This window comes from Neodiprion lecontei, chromosome 5 (assembly GCF_021901455.1).
Source record: "Neodiprion lecontei isolate iyNeoLeco1 chromosome 5, iyNeoLeco1.1, whole genome shotgun sequence".
NCBI classification, from domain to species: domain Eukaryota; kingdom Metazoa; phylum Arthropoda; class Insecta; order Hymenoptera; family Diprionidae; genus Neodiprion; species Neodiprion lecontei.
Genome location: NC_060264.1, coordinates 28,877,567 through 28,897,825, shown reverse-complemented (window position 1 = coordinate 28,897,825; position 20,259 = coordinate 28,877,567). Strand labels below are relative to the sequence as shown.

Below are 20,259 nucleotides of genomic sequence, written 5' to 3'. Positions count from 1 at the left end.
AAATTTCTACGCACACCGACGTACACGTGTTACATGTGTAGGCGAATGACAGTGAGCGCAGACTGTGTTTGGTGAATTATAGTTGCCGTGGTAGCAACGGTGCGGGCTTATCGACCAAAACCGGGTGGCGCCATACTGGATATAGGGGACGCCATGTTCGGTGGTAGCGAGGGCAACTACCGCTGCGCCCTCCGACACTTTGTCCGTCCTCTCGCCCTCTACGGGAGGAAGCCGGCCATCGGCAATCCTGGTCGCGAGTCAATCCTGCTCGCCCTCATCCTGCGTCTCGTTCTTGGCTCTCGTTAGTGTTTCTCCGCGTGATAATAACGGTTTAAGCAAACCGTCGTATTACTGTCACTACACACCACCGAGTTATCATCGACATGTAATTTTCACCCTTCACGTTATTTACACCATCGCTGCTTAGTTGTGGTTTTTTTCCTACCCCATCGCCCATCCCCCACATTAGTTTCCAATTTCTATTTCTTTTTTTTCTTCTTTCTTATACATAATCCGTTTTCTTCTAAAGTCTACTTCATCTTCTCATCATTCGCACATATTCCAGCTGCTGCATCGCGTCCTTCTTATCCTTATCCTCGTCCTCATCTTCGTCCTCTTTTCAACGTATGTACAAAGTATAGATTAATACCGTCTCACCGTCAGAGACAGTACTTGTCTTGCTCTGCTATATTGCATTATTAAGTCCGTTAGCTGCCTCACGTCATTTTATACCTAACTGCTTGTCTCGGTTGTACCCCCTTTAATCGCAACCCTCTGACCCCTGACCTAGGCGCGGCGGCGGTGCTGGTGCGGTGTGATCATACGATACGTTTGAAGTATACTACATACAGTATATACGTAGTATTTACGTGGATACGATAAATATTATGTGGTGTTGCAAAAGGTTAGATTCCTCGGATTGGCCTGTGACAACCATCGTCCGAGATACTAGAGGTTCGTAATCCTTTCGAAGGTGTTCTGTAAGGGCTATACAAAGGCAAGGCTGCTGATTTAGGCTTCTGATATTGCTTCTTCTTCTTATTCTCCTTCTTCTCCTTCTTCTCCTTCTTCATCATGATCATGATCATCACAGCTTCCCACTAAGCAATATTTTTATTTATTTTTTTTTTAAATTTATTTTCTGTCTTACCATGCAGCTTTTTGAGCCAATTCAAACGTGCATATTCATTACATGTGGTTCTTTCAAATTTAATTCACCTTCTGAATTTCGATTATGATAGCAGTATTCATCGGATCCTTCACGCGCAAGCATAATCTGTTGCCGCTTTTACTCGGTGTACACAGAAAACGGTCACTTAGCACATATGATTTTGAGAGTGATATGATGAATTTGATATTTTTTTTTTTTTTTTGTTTTCACGCTATTTTTGTAGTTTTGGCACCAGACGATACATGCATATATAAATAATAAAAATTGGCAGTTGCGTAAATTTAGTGTAGATGTTGAACAATACAAGTTTATAAGTGAAGATATACATTGGAACGATTATCCTAACGGTTGATCAATGACTGTCCAATGACTTTGTTGTCGTTACTGTTTGATTGCAGTAGCAGCAACGCGTGACGGGTTTGCGGTGATGTTGGGTTGTGTAAATCGTTTTATGTAGGTGGGTGGTTGGGTGTGTGTAATGTGTTATCGACGATGTGAAAAACGAATAGGAGGCGGGTTGCGGTGCCTCTACGTGTCGACGAAGCCCTATTAACGGCACTGTGCAAATTGCCGTTTAATCGCATTTGCATGTATATTTTAATGTAATTCCACTTGTCGGTTTGTGACGCAAACATACGTACACCAGGGTTCATCTCGACTCGGGGTGTATAACACTAAAGCGTCGCGTCGGTGCTTCCGAAACAACGATAAATCAAAATTTGAAAATAAACTTTCTATGCGATAGAGAAAGAGAGAGAGCGAGAGAGAGAGGCGACGACGACGATTAAACGTGTCAGACTTTGACTTGGATAAGAGATGATGTTGCTACGGGAGAGAAGAAGGAAAAAGAAACGTAACAGACGAAGAGATAGAGACGGAGAGAATGATTGAGTGTGTGGAAGAAGAACAGGACAATAAAGAAAAATAAAAAACGATAGAATTACACCGGAAATATTCCGGGCACGTGCGCAGGTCTCTTCACTGGTCGGGAATTCCGTGGCACGCGACTTTGACCAAGGTCAATTCTCTCTCTCGCTCTCTCTCTCTTTCTCTCTCTTTCTTTCTCTTCCTTGATTTACCTTTCTCTGATACCTCGACGTTGCGAGCCACTCGCTCTCTCGCCGGTTACTCTTAGCTACTCGTGCAAGAAAAAGAAAAAAAAAAATCAGCAGCGAAGGTCGATTAGGTATATATGTGCTACATATGCTTTTCGCTATGATCGATCGATTTTACAAGTTAAATTTAAAAACATTATCTTTGAATTTGCTGCTGTGCTGAGTGATTTCATTAATTATTTCCTTGCTAGGTATGAAAAGTTGAAAATATACATGGATGATGACGATGATTCGATGATTGAGGAATATGGTTCCAACGGCGATCGAAAGTCATACACAGACAGAGTTACAACCTTTTAATTGTACCTATTCCATTATATTGCCTAATACATGATATTCTGCTTATTTTTCATTTAACGCTGATATTGCCACAGTTTTTCCATCCATATCAATCTGTTCATAATTCTTATATCAGTGTTCAGTTTGGATGTGAAGAATGCGTAAGTCGGAATGGACAAAGGGTATGAAAAAGCCGATCGTTGGAACTGTACGAACCATCCCACTCTGTCAGACTCAATCAAGGATTACAACTATGTGGTACTTTTACTTTATCGATTGTCGACAGCGACCTATGAGTCGTCTACGATGGTGCTGCTACCAGTCTTCGATGCCTAATTCCCTATTCCGATATACTAATTTGGTATAAGCATGTAAGCTTCTGACACCACCCTCGGTATGAGTTATGGCTGCAACAGCACAGTAGACGAGCTTGTATCGAACTCGAAAGAGAATCGCCTGAAGCTATGCTACTCAACGGTGGCCTTAGTAGTGTTATACCCGCTTTGGACAAGTCCATTATTCTGACCCAGAATTGTGCTGTTTTGTATTGGAAAAAGAGGGAAGCTGTAGTCGACAAACTGCTGAACAAGTTTATTATTCACGCGGTTATAAGTATCGTCGTTGTCTTTTTCGCATTTCTATGTGTAGAATAACAGAGACGAGAAGAAAAAAAAAAACAGGTGGAGAAGGAGAAGGAGGCATTGCTAATGAAGGAACTAAAATAGGCTTGGTCAGGATCTCTAATCATTCGTGTAATTTCAAGTGCTAAATTTACTCACCGTCAGTTCTCTGCACTTTCGGTTCAGCGTCTAGCATATTGTAGACAGGCAGCTAAAACGCCCTGTTGTTGTTGTTGCTGTTGTTGTTCAGGCATCGCTTGGAAATTGATTTATTGGCAACGCAAATGCCCTTTGGATATACGTAGAGCTACTTGGAATGGAGATTCTCTGCACTCTTTTTTACTTGGTACTCATACGTACTATAAATACAAAAATTAAGCATCCCCGTTAAAGTGATGAATAGAAATCTATATCTCAGGTATAAATGATGGGAAAAAAAATGTTCTCAGTACTGTTTTCTGGTTTCCGTTGTCTTCTTGGTCAGCTGTTACGTTAGATTCAAATGAAAAATGATAATTCCTGTTTAAACGGGGCTGTCGTACGTTACTGACCTCGCATAACAGTCCCTGAACACTTTGTACTCCCTGAAGAGATTAACCTTGTTTAATTTTACGATGGGGGTGCGTAGAGAACCTTGAACTCGGTAGGGAAAACTTTCGGAGGGTTGTTGTGGTGTGATGAGTGGATTTTTTTTCTTTTTGGTTCGTTTCAAGCACAGTCTCGTTGTCGTTGTGAAGTCGTTTTGCTTATCCATTCGAATGATTTGGGTATGAAAGGATAAATTAATTATAAAGAAATTTATTCGCTACAATGTTACTGCTCGTTTTATGTGAAGCTGCATTACATCATCAACGTCTAATCAGGGATTCTGTGGGTCTTAAATACTGACTATATATCAACTGATAAGCAAATTGGTGTTGTAAAAATTTCACTATGCTAAAATATCGCTCCAGGATGTACGTTTTTATTCTCAGAAGAGAAGAAGTAAGCGAAACGATTCCCTATCACGGTTATCGTTTTAATGATATTGTTATTACGTAATTCATATATAAAAAAAAAAAAAAAAAAAAAATCGAATATCGGGCCAAGTTTCAATTTTCACACGGCAACGCGTTTAATTTCAATCGTTACGAGGTCGCTTATACATTGTTCAGTAAACAAAATTTCTCATCGCGAGAACTGCAGTGTGAACACAAACGCGTTAAAAAATAAAAAATCGTTGGGTCTACAAGCAACCGGATATAAACACGTCTAAGAGCGTAAAAATATTTTATAAAATTATAAAAGTTTCTTCGGACTTCATTTCATGTTTTTATAACATAGTCGTAATGTTTTTTTTTTTTTTTTTTCCCCCACCTCTATCGTGTCTATAATCGAAATCGCGTCGTGACATTTCTCTCTGCATATAATTAATGCAAGAATAAAATCATGTCGCTTGATATTATCATATCATCCGTATACCGAGCATACGAACAAAGTTTTGAAGTTGAAGAACGCAAATCAAAATGAGAAAAAAAAAAAAAATTCTCTACAAGTATAAAAGTTCAAATCGACCGGGGTTTTGGTGAAGGTTACGCCGACCGTTTGGCGGCGTTGCGTTGCGGCGAATTATGAAACTAGCCGACTCGGTCGATGCGACAGTTACCTGACGGAGCGATCGATAACACGGAATCGATGGTCGGTAACGGGGAATCGATGGTCGACAGTCGATTGTCGAGAGACGGAAGTCGGAGTAGCGAGGAATCGATAGTCGGGCCGGGATGACGCGCGATCATGCGGAATGGGGAATTACCGATTGTAGTGGAGGCCCGGGCTGCGCTGACCCGATAAGTCCTCCGTCCGTGACACGCAACCTGACTAGGGTAAAAAAAAATTTGACGTAAAATTAGACGAAGAACTGTTGATAAGTGAAGAAATTTGAAGAAGAAGAAGAAGTAGAAAAAAAAACGAAGGAGAAGAGGAAGGAGACAAGAAACGTCAGACTGATTCTTCTCTACAAGGATATATTATTCGCCCATTCGGCACGACGATGTCGTTTCGTTCCGCGGTACTGTAGGCCACCTTCTTTCGTACATGCTACAAGATTTAACGGGTCGTCAGCACGGCCAATTTCATGGGGATTTAGCCCGTGACGTTCGTTTCTAGCTTTTTCTACGACAACGAGTATCGCTTTTGACTTTTATATCGTACGGGGCTTAACCCGCACAGCCTGTCACGTTGCGGTTAAAAGAGAGCACGACGTACAAAAAAAAAAAAAAAAGACGAGAAAAGAGAAATGGTTGAATAAAAGAAAGGAAAGCTGTACTGTTATATATGACAGCATAAAAATTTCCCTGTGTATTTTCTAAAAATCTTGCCGACGGGTAAAACGCGAGAAAATTGTACTGGTTGCAATGCTACGTGTAGAAAAGATTTTTGTTCAGCAACAATTTGTCAATCGGATGAAAACTTGAAACCAATTGACATATCTTTTATCGAAGTTGAATTTTTTCGCAATTCTCGTGAATGTTCAAGCAACGTTGAAGGTATCGATTACAGTATCAGAATCAATGACAGAAAATTTTGTGGTACCCACTTCGATTGAAATTGAAACCTGTAATTTTTTATCTTCCCTACATTCTATTCTCTGCGGTTGAGTATATATGAAAGAAAAAACGAAACGACTAGACGGTGGAGGAGGGGGAGGGAAGACAAAAAAAGAAGTCAACGATGTAACCGTGAGTGAAACGGAACCTTTGTATCGGTCGATTGACTGAGTTATAACAGAGTTCGGTTCATTGTTCAATTTTCTGTCGTGACTTTACGCGCGAAAGTTCACCTGCCGGTTGTGGAATTTTACAGTCACCAGCGGCACTTCTACATGCCTGTGATACTGCCTTGCGTCACTGCGTCACAGTCATACTTTGCGCAATTTTCCGTCTAGCTGTCACTCTTTTTTTATTCGAAGATTGAAGACAAAAAGGTGAAGAAAAATCAACGTGAAGAAGAAAAAAAAAAAAAAAATCCTCTTTCCTTTCGTTACGCGTATTGCGTAATTTGCAGCTAATTTGATTCGAAATTCAACCGTGCAGATAAACGTAGTTCCTTTTTTTTTTTATTCCCCCTCTGTTTTGTATATTTTGCCTTCGTATTCGGTACGGATGCAGCTGCTAAATTTCATTCTTATTTGATATATCGCCCATTCAATTTCATTCGCCTATCACCTCGAAATGGAAACCATTATTTTTTCATCTCATTGATCCTGCAGGATCGTTCGCTCTTCTGCGAAGTGGCGAATTTTAATTTTTTTTTTTTTTTGATTTTTTTACAACAGCTATTTTATTCGCCGTGCAAACGTATAAATTTAGAGAGTAAAAAAATTTAAAAAAAAATAAAAAATCAACTCACCGTGAATACATGAGAATCACACGACGACGCGCTTACTTCGCTCAAACTCCATCAATATTTGTCGATGTATAAATTTTCACTATTGAAAACCTACAAGACTCGTATCTATTTTGTAGGTATATAACGCATTTTTATACATATGTACGTGTAATACATATCTGCATAACGTTTGAAATATCAATAGATTGTTGATTCCTCGTTTACCGCCGTATGCACTATTCGCGGACCGAGAGACCAATCAGCTGCGTTTGATGGATCCGATATTCACGTCTCTCGAGTCTCAATTCTCATTGACCGATAGCTGTTACAAACTGTGGATACCGGTATTTATTTGTCATCGTTAACCTACCTATAAGTATGGGTGGGCGAACCGGCATCTATATCCACGAGTCAGTTGTTATTTCATTTTATCGCTAACTATGTATAAAAATGTATAAAAATGAAGAAAGAAAACTGTCCGATGTTGATTTTCATCGAGGGGCCAATCACTCTTTCAATTTAACGATCATGTTTCTACAGATAATAAACCTACTATACGTAAGTAACTAAAGATTCTAAAGTCACTGCTAACGAACGATCAAATTTACAGCTGATATTGAAAACTGTTAAAATCAGGAAGAAGCAGCTTTTTTTAAAAAAAAAAAAAAAAAAAAATCGGTAATGTGAAATCATTATTCGAATTCTGTACTTGCGAAATAATTATTGAAGAATCTTTGAAACTATTATTGAAAATTGAAACATTTGAAATGAAAATAAAAAATTTTGCCGAGTAGCTGAAACGTTTTAACTCAAATCTGTGACTGGTTGTTTCGTTATCGCTATAGGCTGAATGACCGTTTATATACGGACAGATGTAAATTTAAATCTTGGACCACAATCTGCCGGTCGAGATGCTAATCACGTAGTAATCATCAGGTCGCTGATTGCCAAGCGGTATAAATTTTTTCTCACCCGTGATTACGGCCAGTTTGATGATCGTTTTCTTATTCGTTGATCATACTACTCGCTGATAATGAGCTGCCGAATAACTGCTACACTGCATCGTGTCTGTTGTAATGTGACTAAAAACTGTGAACTACTTCAGGGTATATTATGTACCATCATCATTACTGTTATTGGCGTTGCACCGACGGACGATATTATTGTACGATGGTTAACAGATTATGCACAAGCTCCGTATAATCCGTCTGCCGTTCCTTCTGCACGTTTGTACATAGGGTAGGTAAACGTGCTAGTGATTACAGGTATTATCGTTGTATTACCATTGTGTCTTGGACGTTCGGTACGTCTGTACTATTATTTATGCTGCTGGGTAGAAACTAACTATTACTAACTGGGTTTACGACCGCGATTGACTTCGTAGATACGGAAGAAGGAGAGAAAAGTGAAAAAAAAATGAAAAAATTTGCGAGGATAGAGTGTAGGGAAATTATGGAATTGTTGCGACTGTAGTGTAAAGGAAAATGGCGATGTATGAACATTGAAAGACAGTTTGAACCACTTGACTGCCAAGGCTTGGTTCAAATCCGTCCGTACCGTTACTGCCAAGAATCGTGAAATGGCGTCATAAAGTAATTCAATGTTTTTGGGTGTCTCGGGTGAATATTTCCTTTTGAAACCATTTGTTTTAAGTATTTTTAGAGGTCAAGTAATACGATTATGACCATAAAAAGGTAATTTTTCCACCGTGTTCGTAAAGTTTTGAGCACTCGAAATTGACGAATTACTTCATCATTTTCTCAAATGGCGTCGTAGAAGGAATTATTAATATCTTTTTTCGGGATGGATTTTTCATTTGAAAAACAATGAATAACAATATTTTTGTGTCCAAATACGCAATTTCAAAAATTACCGAGTCAATATGATTTACGATACAGTATAACTCTATAGCTTGTAAGAGAAAAATTACTGGTTAATTATTGAAATTGCGTACTTGGATTAAAAAATATTCTTATTCAATGTTTTTCAGAAAGAAAATTGATCCCCAAGAATAAAGACGACGGTTTGTTCTACGGCGCCGTTTGGTGAAATGATAAAAAATTCGTCAACTTCGAGGGTTCAAAACTGTACAAACGCAGTTGTTAATTGTGATCTGAGAATTAGCAAGTGAGCTGAAGACGAATATTGAAAATACGCGAGGTGAAAAAAGGCGTTGCCCTTTTGTTGCACATGATTCTTTACATAACAAGAGTGTTACGCGGTATTCTTTTTTCACACGAAGCGCAAAATTGTGGTTAGGGTCGCGTAATGTCAGATTTCTTTGCGACAGCGCATGCGCGCAGTAAAGAAAAGCGTTAAAATTGGTATTTTCTGTACACCGCGCATGCGCGTTCGCCGATTCGCTCTGCCGTCATAAAAACGGATACTTTGCGTACGGAAAACACTCATGGGGAAAAACCTCTTTCCTCTCTGTTCTTTTTGCAATATAGATTTGATAATTCATCTAGAAAAATGAGAAAACAAAAAAAATTGAAACAACTTACGATAAAAAAAAAAAAAAAAGATGAAGAAAAATCTTCTGAACTAGACTCGGATTCTCCGTGTCTGTTTCCTCTTATGCTTCTTCAGTCTCTCACTTAAACTCCGGACTGCTGCATCATTCTCAATCTGTCTGAGATTAAAATCGCAGCCGCGGGGGTGGTGGAGGAACGACCTCAGGGGGCGAGAGTGGCTCTAGCAATATTTTATGACGTGTGGGGGGCTAAAGGCACGGCAAAGCAGGTATTGTGTACCTACGTACGTCTACATAGAACGTCAGTCGTGCGGGCGCCGAGTTTATGGAGTCGGCTGCCTTCCGTTTTATCGACCCTTGTTTTAACCGCGTCAACACGGCGCCCCGACGCTGATGGCGTCGCCCTGGCAAAACCCGGTGACCATGCGTCTCGGATCTGCATGCTAGCTGATGCTGAGCGGATCCTGAGAGGGTCAATTTTATTATTCATGTGTCCTAAACTCTAATCTTTTAGGTGTCCGACGACTTTTCACGCAAACGGAGATATTTCGTTTGTTAAATTATCGCAGTACGCGTACACTGAGAAAAATTTCATTTGTTATAGTAACTAGAAAAATTTAGTAAAACAGGTATCGTTAAAAAAAAAACTGTGTACTATATCAACGGTTTATTAATTACCTTTATTATTTTTCATTCATTTTTTTTCTAATTAAAGTTTAGAAATATGGTACCGAGTACTAAATGAAAAATAGTTTTTTATGGCTACGTAAGCAGAAAATTTAACCACCGGTTTTATCTTGATATATACTGTTTGGTTACACGGTTTGCACATGTTGCTACACATATTTTTGTGTTTCTATTGCGATAATTTGAATTTCGTGCAACGATAGATTGTACAGGAGATTGCAAATATGTGAGACAAACTGGGGAAAAAAGTTACGAGGCTGGAAGTACGAAATGTTGATAAAATAAAAGTTATTGTTTTGCTAATTCTTGGTGCAGCTTCGAAGCAGACGAGTTTGCGAGATATTATTATGTTCTACACTATTTATATTACCGGTTACTGAATTTCAATGAATTCTAAAATAATGCGAAGTAACGATTTTGAAGAAAATCTATCGTTAGTTTAAGGTTGCCAGCTTCACTATCGTTATATAATATTGCAGGTAGTTCAAATTGTATGTTTTTAAAGTGAAGAACAATTAAAATTTTCAAAATTTTCAAGCTCTCGAGTAACCTATAACGTAGACACAAGGCGTGGTCTCCATCTTGAGAATTTTCGCAGACTCTACTTTCCGGAGTTTTTATTTTATCAAAAGGTTGATGAATTGCCACGACGTCAAAAACGACGAGCAATTTTCTGTAAAAGTAAAAGAGCAAATTTTAATCCTTGATTAAAAAAAAAAAAAAAGAAATGTGATACAAAATGATATAAAAGTTGAAAAATACATAAAAAAAAAGCAAATCCGTTTTTCAGTTTCTATCAACAAAATATACGAATGTGAATAAAAATCTTATCGAATAAAAACTGTAAAAAAAATCTGACGTTCAATCGGGACACGCCCCGAATTTTTAGATTCTTATAACAGTGAACTGATTTTCTTTTGTTCGGTACTTTTTTAAAGACTGGAAAAGAAAAAAATCATATCCTTGGAAATGAACTGAATTTCAGACATGTTAATTACACCCCATAAACTTATTAAAACATTCCCATCAGCAGTTACAAAAATCGTTGAACAATTGCTCAGTGCTCCGATGTAAGTACGAGTATCAATTATAATTGTTAAGTGTAGTTACAGACCTCAATGACAGAAAATGCTAAATAATTTATAGAACACCATGTCCGACTCGTGGTGGTGAAAAATCGATGAGGCATGACCTAAGTTGGCTCGAGTTTGAGTTCGGTTGCTCGCTCGCGCGTTTGCTCTGAATTCCTGAAATAGACCGAGATGATGATCATGATGACGATGATGATGATCATGATGACGATGATGATGATGATGATGACGATGATGATGATGGGAATAGATCCTCGGCAATGTTTCCCGTACTTTCGACGTGCCCATTTTGACTTTTCCCCACCAAAGAATTTCGATTTTTCGTATTGTATTTATTTATAGTTATGCAGTCTTGGTGATTAAAATTGTTCTGTATCTGTACCGGAAGCTGTCGCTTACTTGGATTGACAGTGAAATTATCAATGCGGTTGAAGCGAGCGATTTACTTTCGACAATTTTAAACGCACGAGCTGTAAAACGCAGCAAGTTTCGTTGTAATTACAGTCTTGCGCCACGGAAACTAACTCCGTAACAATTTATATACCTCGTTATTTCCAATTAATTATAATTGCCAACTTTCATTGCAATTGTCACATACTGGGGGAGGAGTTACATCTACTCGTGTTGATACAGTCGCTGGTATCATTTATTAAGCTCTTCTTTCTTCCTCCCCGAATACCGATCATATTCGTTAATCAATTGGAACCAGTGTAGTTTTTTTTTTTTTTTTCTTCAAATTAATTAAATTCATTTTGCGGATAGTAATTTTTTACCGAACATTAAGTATAATTCAACTTCGTCCAAGTCGCCTTAAACGATTTTTTTCAACGTTCAATTAACGCGAATACGTGTACAATTGTTTTAAAACATTGCAACATGAACAACAACAGTAGTAGTTTTGTTAATTTTAAATGGACTGACGTAATTTTGTATACGCGCAGCAGCTCTCCGTTATTCCGAATCTGTTACAGTCGTATTATTTTAGCCAGTACGTATACCGTGATACGTCGACTCGCGAAATAGACTTTTGCCAAAATTAATCCTTCCTATTTCGCACTTACGTTTATGTATGTACATACGTATCGCGCATATATATATATACATACGTCCAATGTATAAATCAACGCGCGGATATGTATTAGAAACTAGTATAGATTCGAATCTAACAAACGTCAGATTCGATCCTAAAGATAGATTTTACGTCGAGAAATTTCCGCTTGGCAGTGTTCCATTATATTTACGACGAAAAAGACGAAATACGAAAGAAAAAAAAAAAAAAGTACGATCTCATTAAAAATTTCATTTCCTTCGATCGTTTGTATATTTAAATCTTAATAAAAAATTTAAATCAAACACACACGCGCACGCAAAATATAAATTCGTATACACGTATGTATAATATAAAATTGCTGCTGACGTATTTATTTATAATGTATTAAAGAAATCCGAGATTTTGCATTATAGATACAGATTCTGACTCACGCGCGATATTACAGAGAAAGCAAACGCGATCTTTATCCCGGTTATACTTTCCCGGTTTTATCCCCCCCCCCCCCCCCCCCCCCGCCACTTTTCGTTATCCCTCCGCAACCTGGTTTGTGTTTTCAGCGCATTTCGCACAAGTCCGCGGTTCTCTTCTGCGATCCGTTGCCGCCGGTGCACTCTTTGATTTAGAGAGAAACAAACAAATAAATAAATAACTAAATAGATAAATGAAAAAAACAAAAAAAAAAAAAGAACAAGAAAGAAAGAAACAAGCTACCAGTCTGCGCTACGCTGTTTTGCACGATCTCTCGGCGCTGCGCAAAGCTTTCGGACATCAGCAGGTGCAGCAGTCGGTCGCTGGGTGCGCGGTGCTTCAGTCAGTCGCTGTCCGTCGTCGGGATCGCGTCAGCTCGTCGTTGGATATCCGGGTTTACGCGCTGAAGCAGAAAGCAGCTGTCAAAACCGCGAACGTGGCGCTGCACGAGTCTCGTTTTATGAATTTTTTCGCGCCGTTAGAGAGAGAGTGGGAGAGAGGGGGAGGGAGGAAGGGACTCTGTAAAAAATAAACATCGTCGTACAATTAACGCGCTATTTATATTTCAAATTTACAGTCACATACGTTCAATCTTTTCCTTTATGTATACATATTGTATATATATATACACATATACCTATATTTTCTCTCGTCGTTTATTCCGGCTTCGACTGTCCGACTGTATTGTACAATGATCCAAGTTTCCAGTTATACGAATTGTTTGTCGCATACGTATATTACATGCAACAGTTGTGTTCACCTTTGATATACGTATAATGTTCGAGCTTTCCATGCCAATTATCAATTTCTCGTATAATTGACAATCCATGCGTACATTGTCATGTTAATGATATGTATTTTTCTCTCACGTACCGTCTAATTTAACGGTTAAACCGTAACGTGCGGCAGTCCGTTTGCTGTTTGTGTGTGCATGACTATGTTTTATCCGATAGTCGCGTCTTGTGATATGTGGGACGATTGAAGAATCTCGATTCTGGGCAGTGACTGGAAAAAAAAAACTCACCTAAACGCTGTATTTTTTATTTTCCTTATCTTATTTTACAATCTGTGTAATGTAACGCGATTGGTGGGTCAATTGACGCGGTTGAGGTATCCCGCTAATTGATTATACTTATGTACGTGTTCTGGTTTTAACAACTCGAATCTTCGTTGTTCGACCTAATGATACATAGGTATATATAGCTACGCTTGTTATAAAATCGGTCAGACATAGTCCGCGCATTTTGTGCCATACGTAAGGTACTTGCAGCTTATGTGTAACCTCGTTAAGGTTTCTTTCTTTCTTTGATTCTTTTTTCTTCTTCTTCTTCTTCTTCTTCTTCTTCTTCGTCGTCATCATTATATTTCAACTCTTCAATGCTCGGTCGCACTGTTTACAGTTCAGAATATTCTAATATTATGTAACGCAACTCACGGACTATTTGATGGGTTCTTTTTTGGTATTGAATTTTGGAGAGTGGATCTTTTTTAAAAAATCGCTGAAAGTATCGAATTGATGAAACATCAGTAATGTACTTATACAACGGAAAAAGTATTCGGGTATAATTAAATACCTGTAATATCGTCGAGTTTTTTCAATTTAAAAAAAAAAAAATCGAAAATATCAATTTCAAAAACTGTGAGGTGTACAAAACTTGGTGAAACCCATTAATTGCGAGATCAATCAACTGTTTGTTATACCATTGTTCTTAATTTATTTAACCTCAACTCTACCGACGCGTCTCGGACCTTGAAGAGAGTCTGTTCAATTATTTTTACCATCCACGAATTATTTATATTTACGCATGTATAAAATCAAGGCAAAGAAAACATAAAATGAAACCATAACCATGCTCGAAAATATTGGCATCCATGCATCAGCTCCAAGTGCCTTACCTAAAACACACCTAAAACCTGCAGGAGGCATCGCAAGAATTAAATCGAAAGGTGAAGTCGCGTCACCAAATCATCACGAGGGAATGTTCTTCGTATCTTCTCTCCTCCGACCCCCCATCCTCTCGTCGTCCAGTGGAAGGGTGAAAGGATCGCTCCAGTTGGTTATCATCGAGTGATCGTGGCGCGTCACGGTGTCTCAGCACTCGGAAAGACCGGCAAAAACGTGTTGAAAAAAGGGCGAGACTGTCCCAGCGATGATGCTTCTAATTCTACTATGCTGACTGTAACATCGGCAAATCCACCCCCTGCCGGGGGTTTCACCCTCGGATTAACATCCCCGCGAACCCTGGGCCCCGCCGATGGTAGCGATCACCTTTTTCTACTCCCCGAACGTGCCTTGGACATGGACAGCACTCATCTGAGACAGGACCTCGAAGGACTCGACTTCAACCTACATCTTAACCTGACCCACATGGCGCCACGCGGCAACGTTTGGCTATGTGAGTTTATCCATCTAGATTAGTCTCGTTCCTTGGTGTCTTATTATTTCCCCGTTAGAGTCTGAAATTCACGATGTCTCATCTTTTACAAACCACGGATATCGAAGAGACCGAGTAAAGAGTCCAAACTTGAGCAGTCTTGGTATCTTAATTCACCAATCTGTGATCTTCGCTACTTATAGTTTTTACGGTGTCTGAACGTGTGTTTGATATTTGCTTGTTTCCAATGAGACAATAAAAACGGAAAAGAAATACAAATCGAGTGGAAATTCTTTCTGGACAGTTAATGGAGTGGAATAAAAATCCCGGGAATTTCACATCGGTTTTGTTGGAATACTTATTGTTGGATTCTAAACTGTCCAAATCCAACAACTCTTAAATACACATGATGGTTATCAACAGGAATATCTCAAGCATCAAATTTATCTGTATAAGGAACTGCAATATCTAAAACCGACTCGTGTACGGTTGTACAAGAGAAAATCCCGTTACATTTAGTGTTCGGTCGTAAAATGTTGTGTTCTAGTTTGTTTTTATTTGACTTTTTTTTACTTCACCTTTTATCACTACGACGAGTGAGTTTCACAGTTTTCAAATCAGTGAATCATGTTTGAAAGACGTCCTCGATTCAAAGACTTCAAGATTTAAAACTTCTTAGTTTGAGTTCGGTTATTTGTCGGTGTTAGAGCGAAAATAAGGATATCGACGCAACAAGGACTCCTTGTACTTCAATCAGTCTGCTGAATGTGCGTCACTGGCTGGAGAACCGTTAAAATATTTACTTAATTTTTGTCCTGTAAAGCTGTGATTGAGGCTTTTCATACTTGAGGGTGGTGATAAGTGATCGCTGTATATTTGCAGCACATTTGCGCGGAAATTTAAATCCACACGATGAATTGGTGCTAATGTCGAGTCTCAATGACCGTATTTGCAGAAACATGAGGATTCGTATATGCTATCTATATGTGAGATATGGTCGGTTAAAAGCGTAAGCAATGGTCCTATCTTGCTCGCTTCGATGACGATGAAAGTGATCGAGTGCTCATCGTAGCCAGAACTGTGGTTTGGGGGGTAATCGAAAGTTGTCGATTAGAGAAAAAGAAAAAATCAAGTAAGAAAGCATCTGGACAAGTGACTAAAGAGTCATCGTTTGCGGTCATCGAAAGAGTGCAGTGACGGGGCCTCGATTTTGCTAAAGTTAGCGTTTAAAAACCATGTCAGTTATAAATCATGAGTTTCTTTCGCGGTTCTTGACCACAGTAGCAGCGGCAATTCGCGCTGGGTTATACGTGTATACAGCTACCGTGTGCACAGCGTACAGAATGAAACTCGTCCGGGAAGTAAGTCGACGTAGGTAATTTAAAGCCATGCACTTACGGGTAATAGGTGTGTACGTACAAGATACAGATGGCGAACAAAGTCGGATAAGTCATCTGTCCTACAACCTAACTTCGAACTAAAAGTCCCACTCGTCTGAAACATCATTATTACAGTAAATTTTAACGACGTGAGTTAGCCGTCGTTTCTTTAATCACAATGTTCCGAAACGGTATGCGTATTCTAATATCACGCGGGGATACCGACAATGTGCTTTTCTCTGTATCGCTAGCTTGATTGCGATTCTCAAATAATGATACCAAAGTAACGACGTGCAATAAATCGTCGTTTCTAACACGATCCGGAGTTGATAGGTATGCTTCTTGGTATTCATACTTCGCGAATCATGTCTGAAATGTACAACGAGAAGTTTTTCCGTTCGTTAGAATGTCACTGGCAATTGATTTCTCGTTGTTAACGACCATCCGTGTTTCCATTGCAATGTGGATCCTCTGATCATTTGCTCGAAAGGTGCATTATGTATGTGTCCAGTATTACCAGTGCGATAAAAACCATCGACACGGTTTACGAAACGACTCACTTGCCAGGGTATGGAAGAATGAACATGCTGGAATTGTCCGGACATTCAGGAATGGCCCTATCGACCTGGCACGTGATTTTCAAGGAAATAACGCGGACTCGACCATTGTACCTACTGGTAGTCAAAAACCGCACCACTACCAACGAGAAGCCAAGCCCATCGAGTCATGCACGAAGTTGATGCTTGTATCTAACGCATTCTAGACATGCGGGCATTGCGGAGAAAGGAACCTGGGACCTGAACCACTCCTGATTTAGGGGGGGGATTCCGTGACCTTGTCGCTGACCTTGCGACACTGAGGTCCCATTTCCAAATTACAGTTATTACGCCGTTGTGTCCATAACACGCGACCCACCCGTCCCATATCGTCCGGCCTGGTTTATCATCCATCCATCCTCCCTCCTTGGACTCCAACGAGTTTACCGTTACTTTTATTTTTACCGAGGCTCCTTCTTCTCTTTCTCCTTCTCAATGCTCTTTTATGTCTCTTCTTTATACCGAGTGTGAAAGCTCTTTGCTCACTTAATGCGCGGTTATAAGCTGTATTGTGCACGGGGAGACATTTTATTGGAATATTTATTGAAACGAAGGTTAGGTATAGTTGTTTTCTTTTCTTATTCACAGTCTAGGGACGTATCTGCATTTTATCGGAAATTCCAATTCACAAAGTTACCAATTTTCATAGAAATCTAACCTAGAAAGTTGAGACAACTTTTTCTCCAAAGACGATGGCACAACGTACATGAAAATGAGCAATTGTAACTACAAGTCACTGTGGTAAAATTGTGATATTTTTGTAAGTCTTGCCAATGACTTTGCGAAAAATTATGCAGCAAAATTTCAAAATAGAATTTAGGCATACGCTAGTCGTAGGTTACTGAACCCATCTTTTTTACTGGAATTACATGTCAACTGCTCTGGTTAACTAGGAAAACGTAGTATTGAGATATTAGACTTTTCCTATTGCCATAAGACATTTTGCGAAAAATACGGATATGCGTTTAAAATTCCGGTAATCGTCTCTCTCTGTAATACGAATGTTGGACTCTCCACTTCGTAGATACTTTTTTGTAGATCGTTCGTTGGCTGTGCAAGAAACTATTTCACGCCTCGCGACGTACCTACCTAAGTCTTCTTCTTATTCCTCCTCCTCATCTTCCTCTTCTTCTTCTTCTTCTTCTTCTTCTTTCTGACACGAATTCTAGACTCTCCCTCGTCTCCCGATCGTCGAGGATGCAATTCGGTTTGTATTTACCGCGGTCGTTCACCTCGTGTAGAAACACTTCTCTTTGTTTCTTACAATCAGAGGGATCATTCAATTGTTGTTTACTTGCTGGTTCGACAAGGTTTTTTAACTTGCCGTTTCTCTGTTTTCAGTGAAATAAAGAAGATTTTATTATAATCATCCCGAAAATTGAAAATTCAGTTTTCTACATACATCCACGTTTTGAAGTTCAGAAAATCACCTCCAATCATTTTCATATCGACGTCTGTGCATGCGTATGCATGTGATCGATTTTTTTGTTGTTCGACGATATCTCGAGAACGAGTTACCGGATTTCAATGATTTTAGTCTCGATCGACGCGGCTTTTCCAAACTTAGAACTGATTAGATTTTGGCTTTGATCGGTTCAACACTTTTTCAATTATTCATATAGCAAAATCCTAAAAAATCAAATAAAAATGATGACATCTTGAGAACGGATGAATGGATTTGCACGAAAATTACTACCGTGAGGTTTTTTTTAGGTCGCTAATCACGTATCTAAGGTCAGAGTTGTAAAATTTAAATTTGGGCTATTCAATAAACTGAAAAAAAAAACTAAAAACATTTGTATTTTGATGAAATTTGATACTCCTCGGTTTGTTGGGCGGCTGATCACGAATCTGAAATCAGACTGTGAAATCCCAAAATGGCGATTCAATATGGTAGGAAAAAAATCTGGAAATATTCTGATTTTGGTATAAATTGGTAGGCGGAGGTTTCTTGGCTCACCAATAACGAAACCAAGGTCAGTCTTCCAAAATTCGTACTAGTGGATCCAATATGGTGGTCTAAAATGAAAAAAAAATCGTCATACTTTCGTATAATATCGTAGGTATCATTAATTTGAATTTTTAGTTTGAAACTCGAATTGGATGTTATTCTTTTTTCTTTCTCTATGAACTTGGAACCTGCAGTGTGAGAACGGGAAGTTAGAGAACTGGCTCATGGCCACTCTAAAGCCGTTTGTTTTTTTCTTTTTTTTTTTTTTAATTCTCTTTCCCACTCCATAATGATCCGCTGCAACCGATTTCTTCCCCCAACGAGATACTTGACCCGTTACATCATCCGGAAATCAATGCATCTCCAGTATACTCGACTGTTCATCGCGATGACACACTTACATTTGCTGTAGCAACGACGCGCGAATATTACCGCTCGTTACGAGATGACTCATACCTATCATATTTAAGGGCGCGGCATTTCTGCTGCACAGTTGTTAATTCATTTATTTTCTCTTCATTTTTCTCTTCCGTTGTTGTTAAAATTATGTATACCTATATGTATATTAGGGTGATCCTTGCTTAGGGTGTTGATGATTTTTTTTTCAGACCACCCCCCCCCAAATCAACTATAAACAATTCAAAAACAATTTCCTAATTCTTTCAGATTTTTATATCAATTCTAAGCCGTGCCTGTAAATGAATGGATATCACCATTTAAAATACACCTGTTTCAGATATGTACTTTCTCATCATATATTTTATTGTAAGAGTGACGATGTTCAAATCAATCTGTAATTGCGAAGATTTAGCGAGTATTAGTACTACTGTCTGAGAAAAAATTCAGAACAAATTCACATCATCAACAAATCTCGACGAATTGCATATCCTAGAAATTTGACTTTTTCTCTTTATTTATAAGAAATGCAATTGTCTATATTACCTGGTACGATGATGTGAATTTTTTCTCAGATAGTAGCACCAATGCTCGCTAGAACCTCACATTCATGGATTTTTTCGAACATTATTACTCTTACAGTAAAATATATACTAAGAAGTTGTCCGAAACACGTGTATTTTAAATTGAGAAATTTTTCCTCTTACAGGCACGGGTTACAGTTGATATAACATTCTAAAAAAAAAATTTTGAACTGTTTTTGAATTATTTATAGTTGATTTGGTGGGGTGATCCGGAATAAATTCGTCAACATTCTAAATGAGGACCACCCTAATGGAATGGCGATAAAAATCTTTTTTGATTCCATTTTACTCCGGTTCGTTTATTTATATTTATTTAATTTTTCTCTCGTTTCCTTTTTCTTGCTTTACATTTTCCTTTTTTCTTGTTTACGCGTATAACCTCGCTAGTCTTCTGCTTTGGACCGTAACACAATACTTATACTAACCGTCAGCTGTGCTCCTATACCTTCAAGGATACTTTTTAGCTCTCGTATTACAATTCCGACAGTCTCGCCTCTCGCTGGGTTCACCACCGCTCGAATTCCCCAACGACCACGGGCTACGATCGGACCAAGGAGACCAGAAGAGAGGTCCTTGTGCATGGGAGGTCCGATCAACGCGTCCTCGATATCCCTCTCCGATAATTAACGCTTCAATGAACGATATTCGATATTCGCT

The 20,259-nt window shown here is 38.8% G+C and overlaps 1 protein-coding gene across 8 annotated transcripts in view; it reads left to right on the top strand.

The window, feature by feature from the left end:
- Positions 1 to 20,259, top strand: part of LOC107218191 (ensconsin) — a 77,898-nt gene that overhangs the window by 13,276 nt on the left and 44,363 nt on the right. Inside the window, exons 1-2 of one of the 8 annotated variants that reach the window (XM_015655980.2) lie at positions 12,670 to 13,514; positions 14,242 to 14,717. The exons of 4 other annotated variants lie outside the window; for them this stretch is intronic. In XM_015655980.2, coding sequence (XP_015511466.1) covers positions 14,492 to 14,717 — 226 coding nt within the window. In that variant the 5' untranslated portion in view covers positions 12,670 to 13,514; positions 14,242 to 14,491. Of the gene's footprint in view, positions 1 to 872; positions 955 to 12,669; positions 13,582 to 13,778; positions 14,718 to 20,259 lie in introns of those variants that run through there. 3 more of the 8 variants (XM_046740101.1, XM_046740106.1, XM_015655982.2) reach the window with 3 other exon arrangements.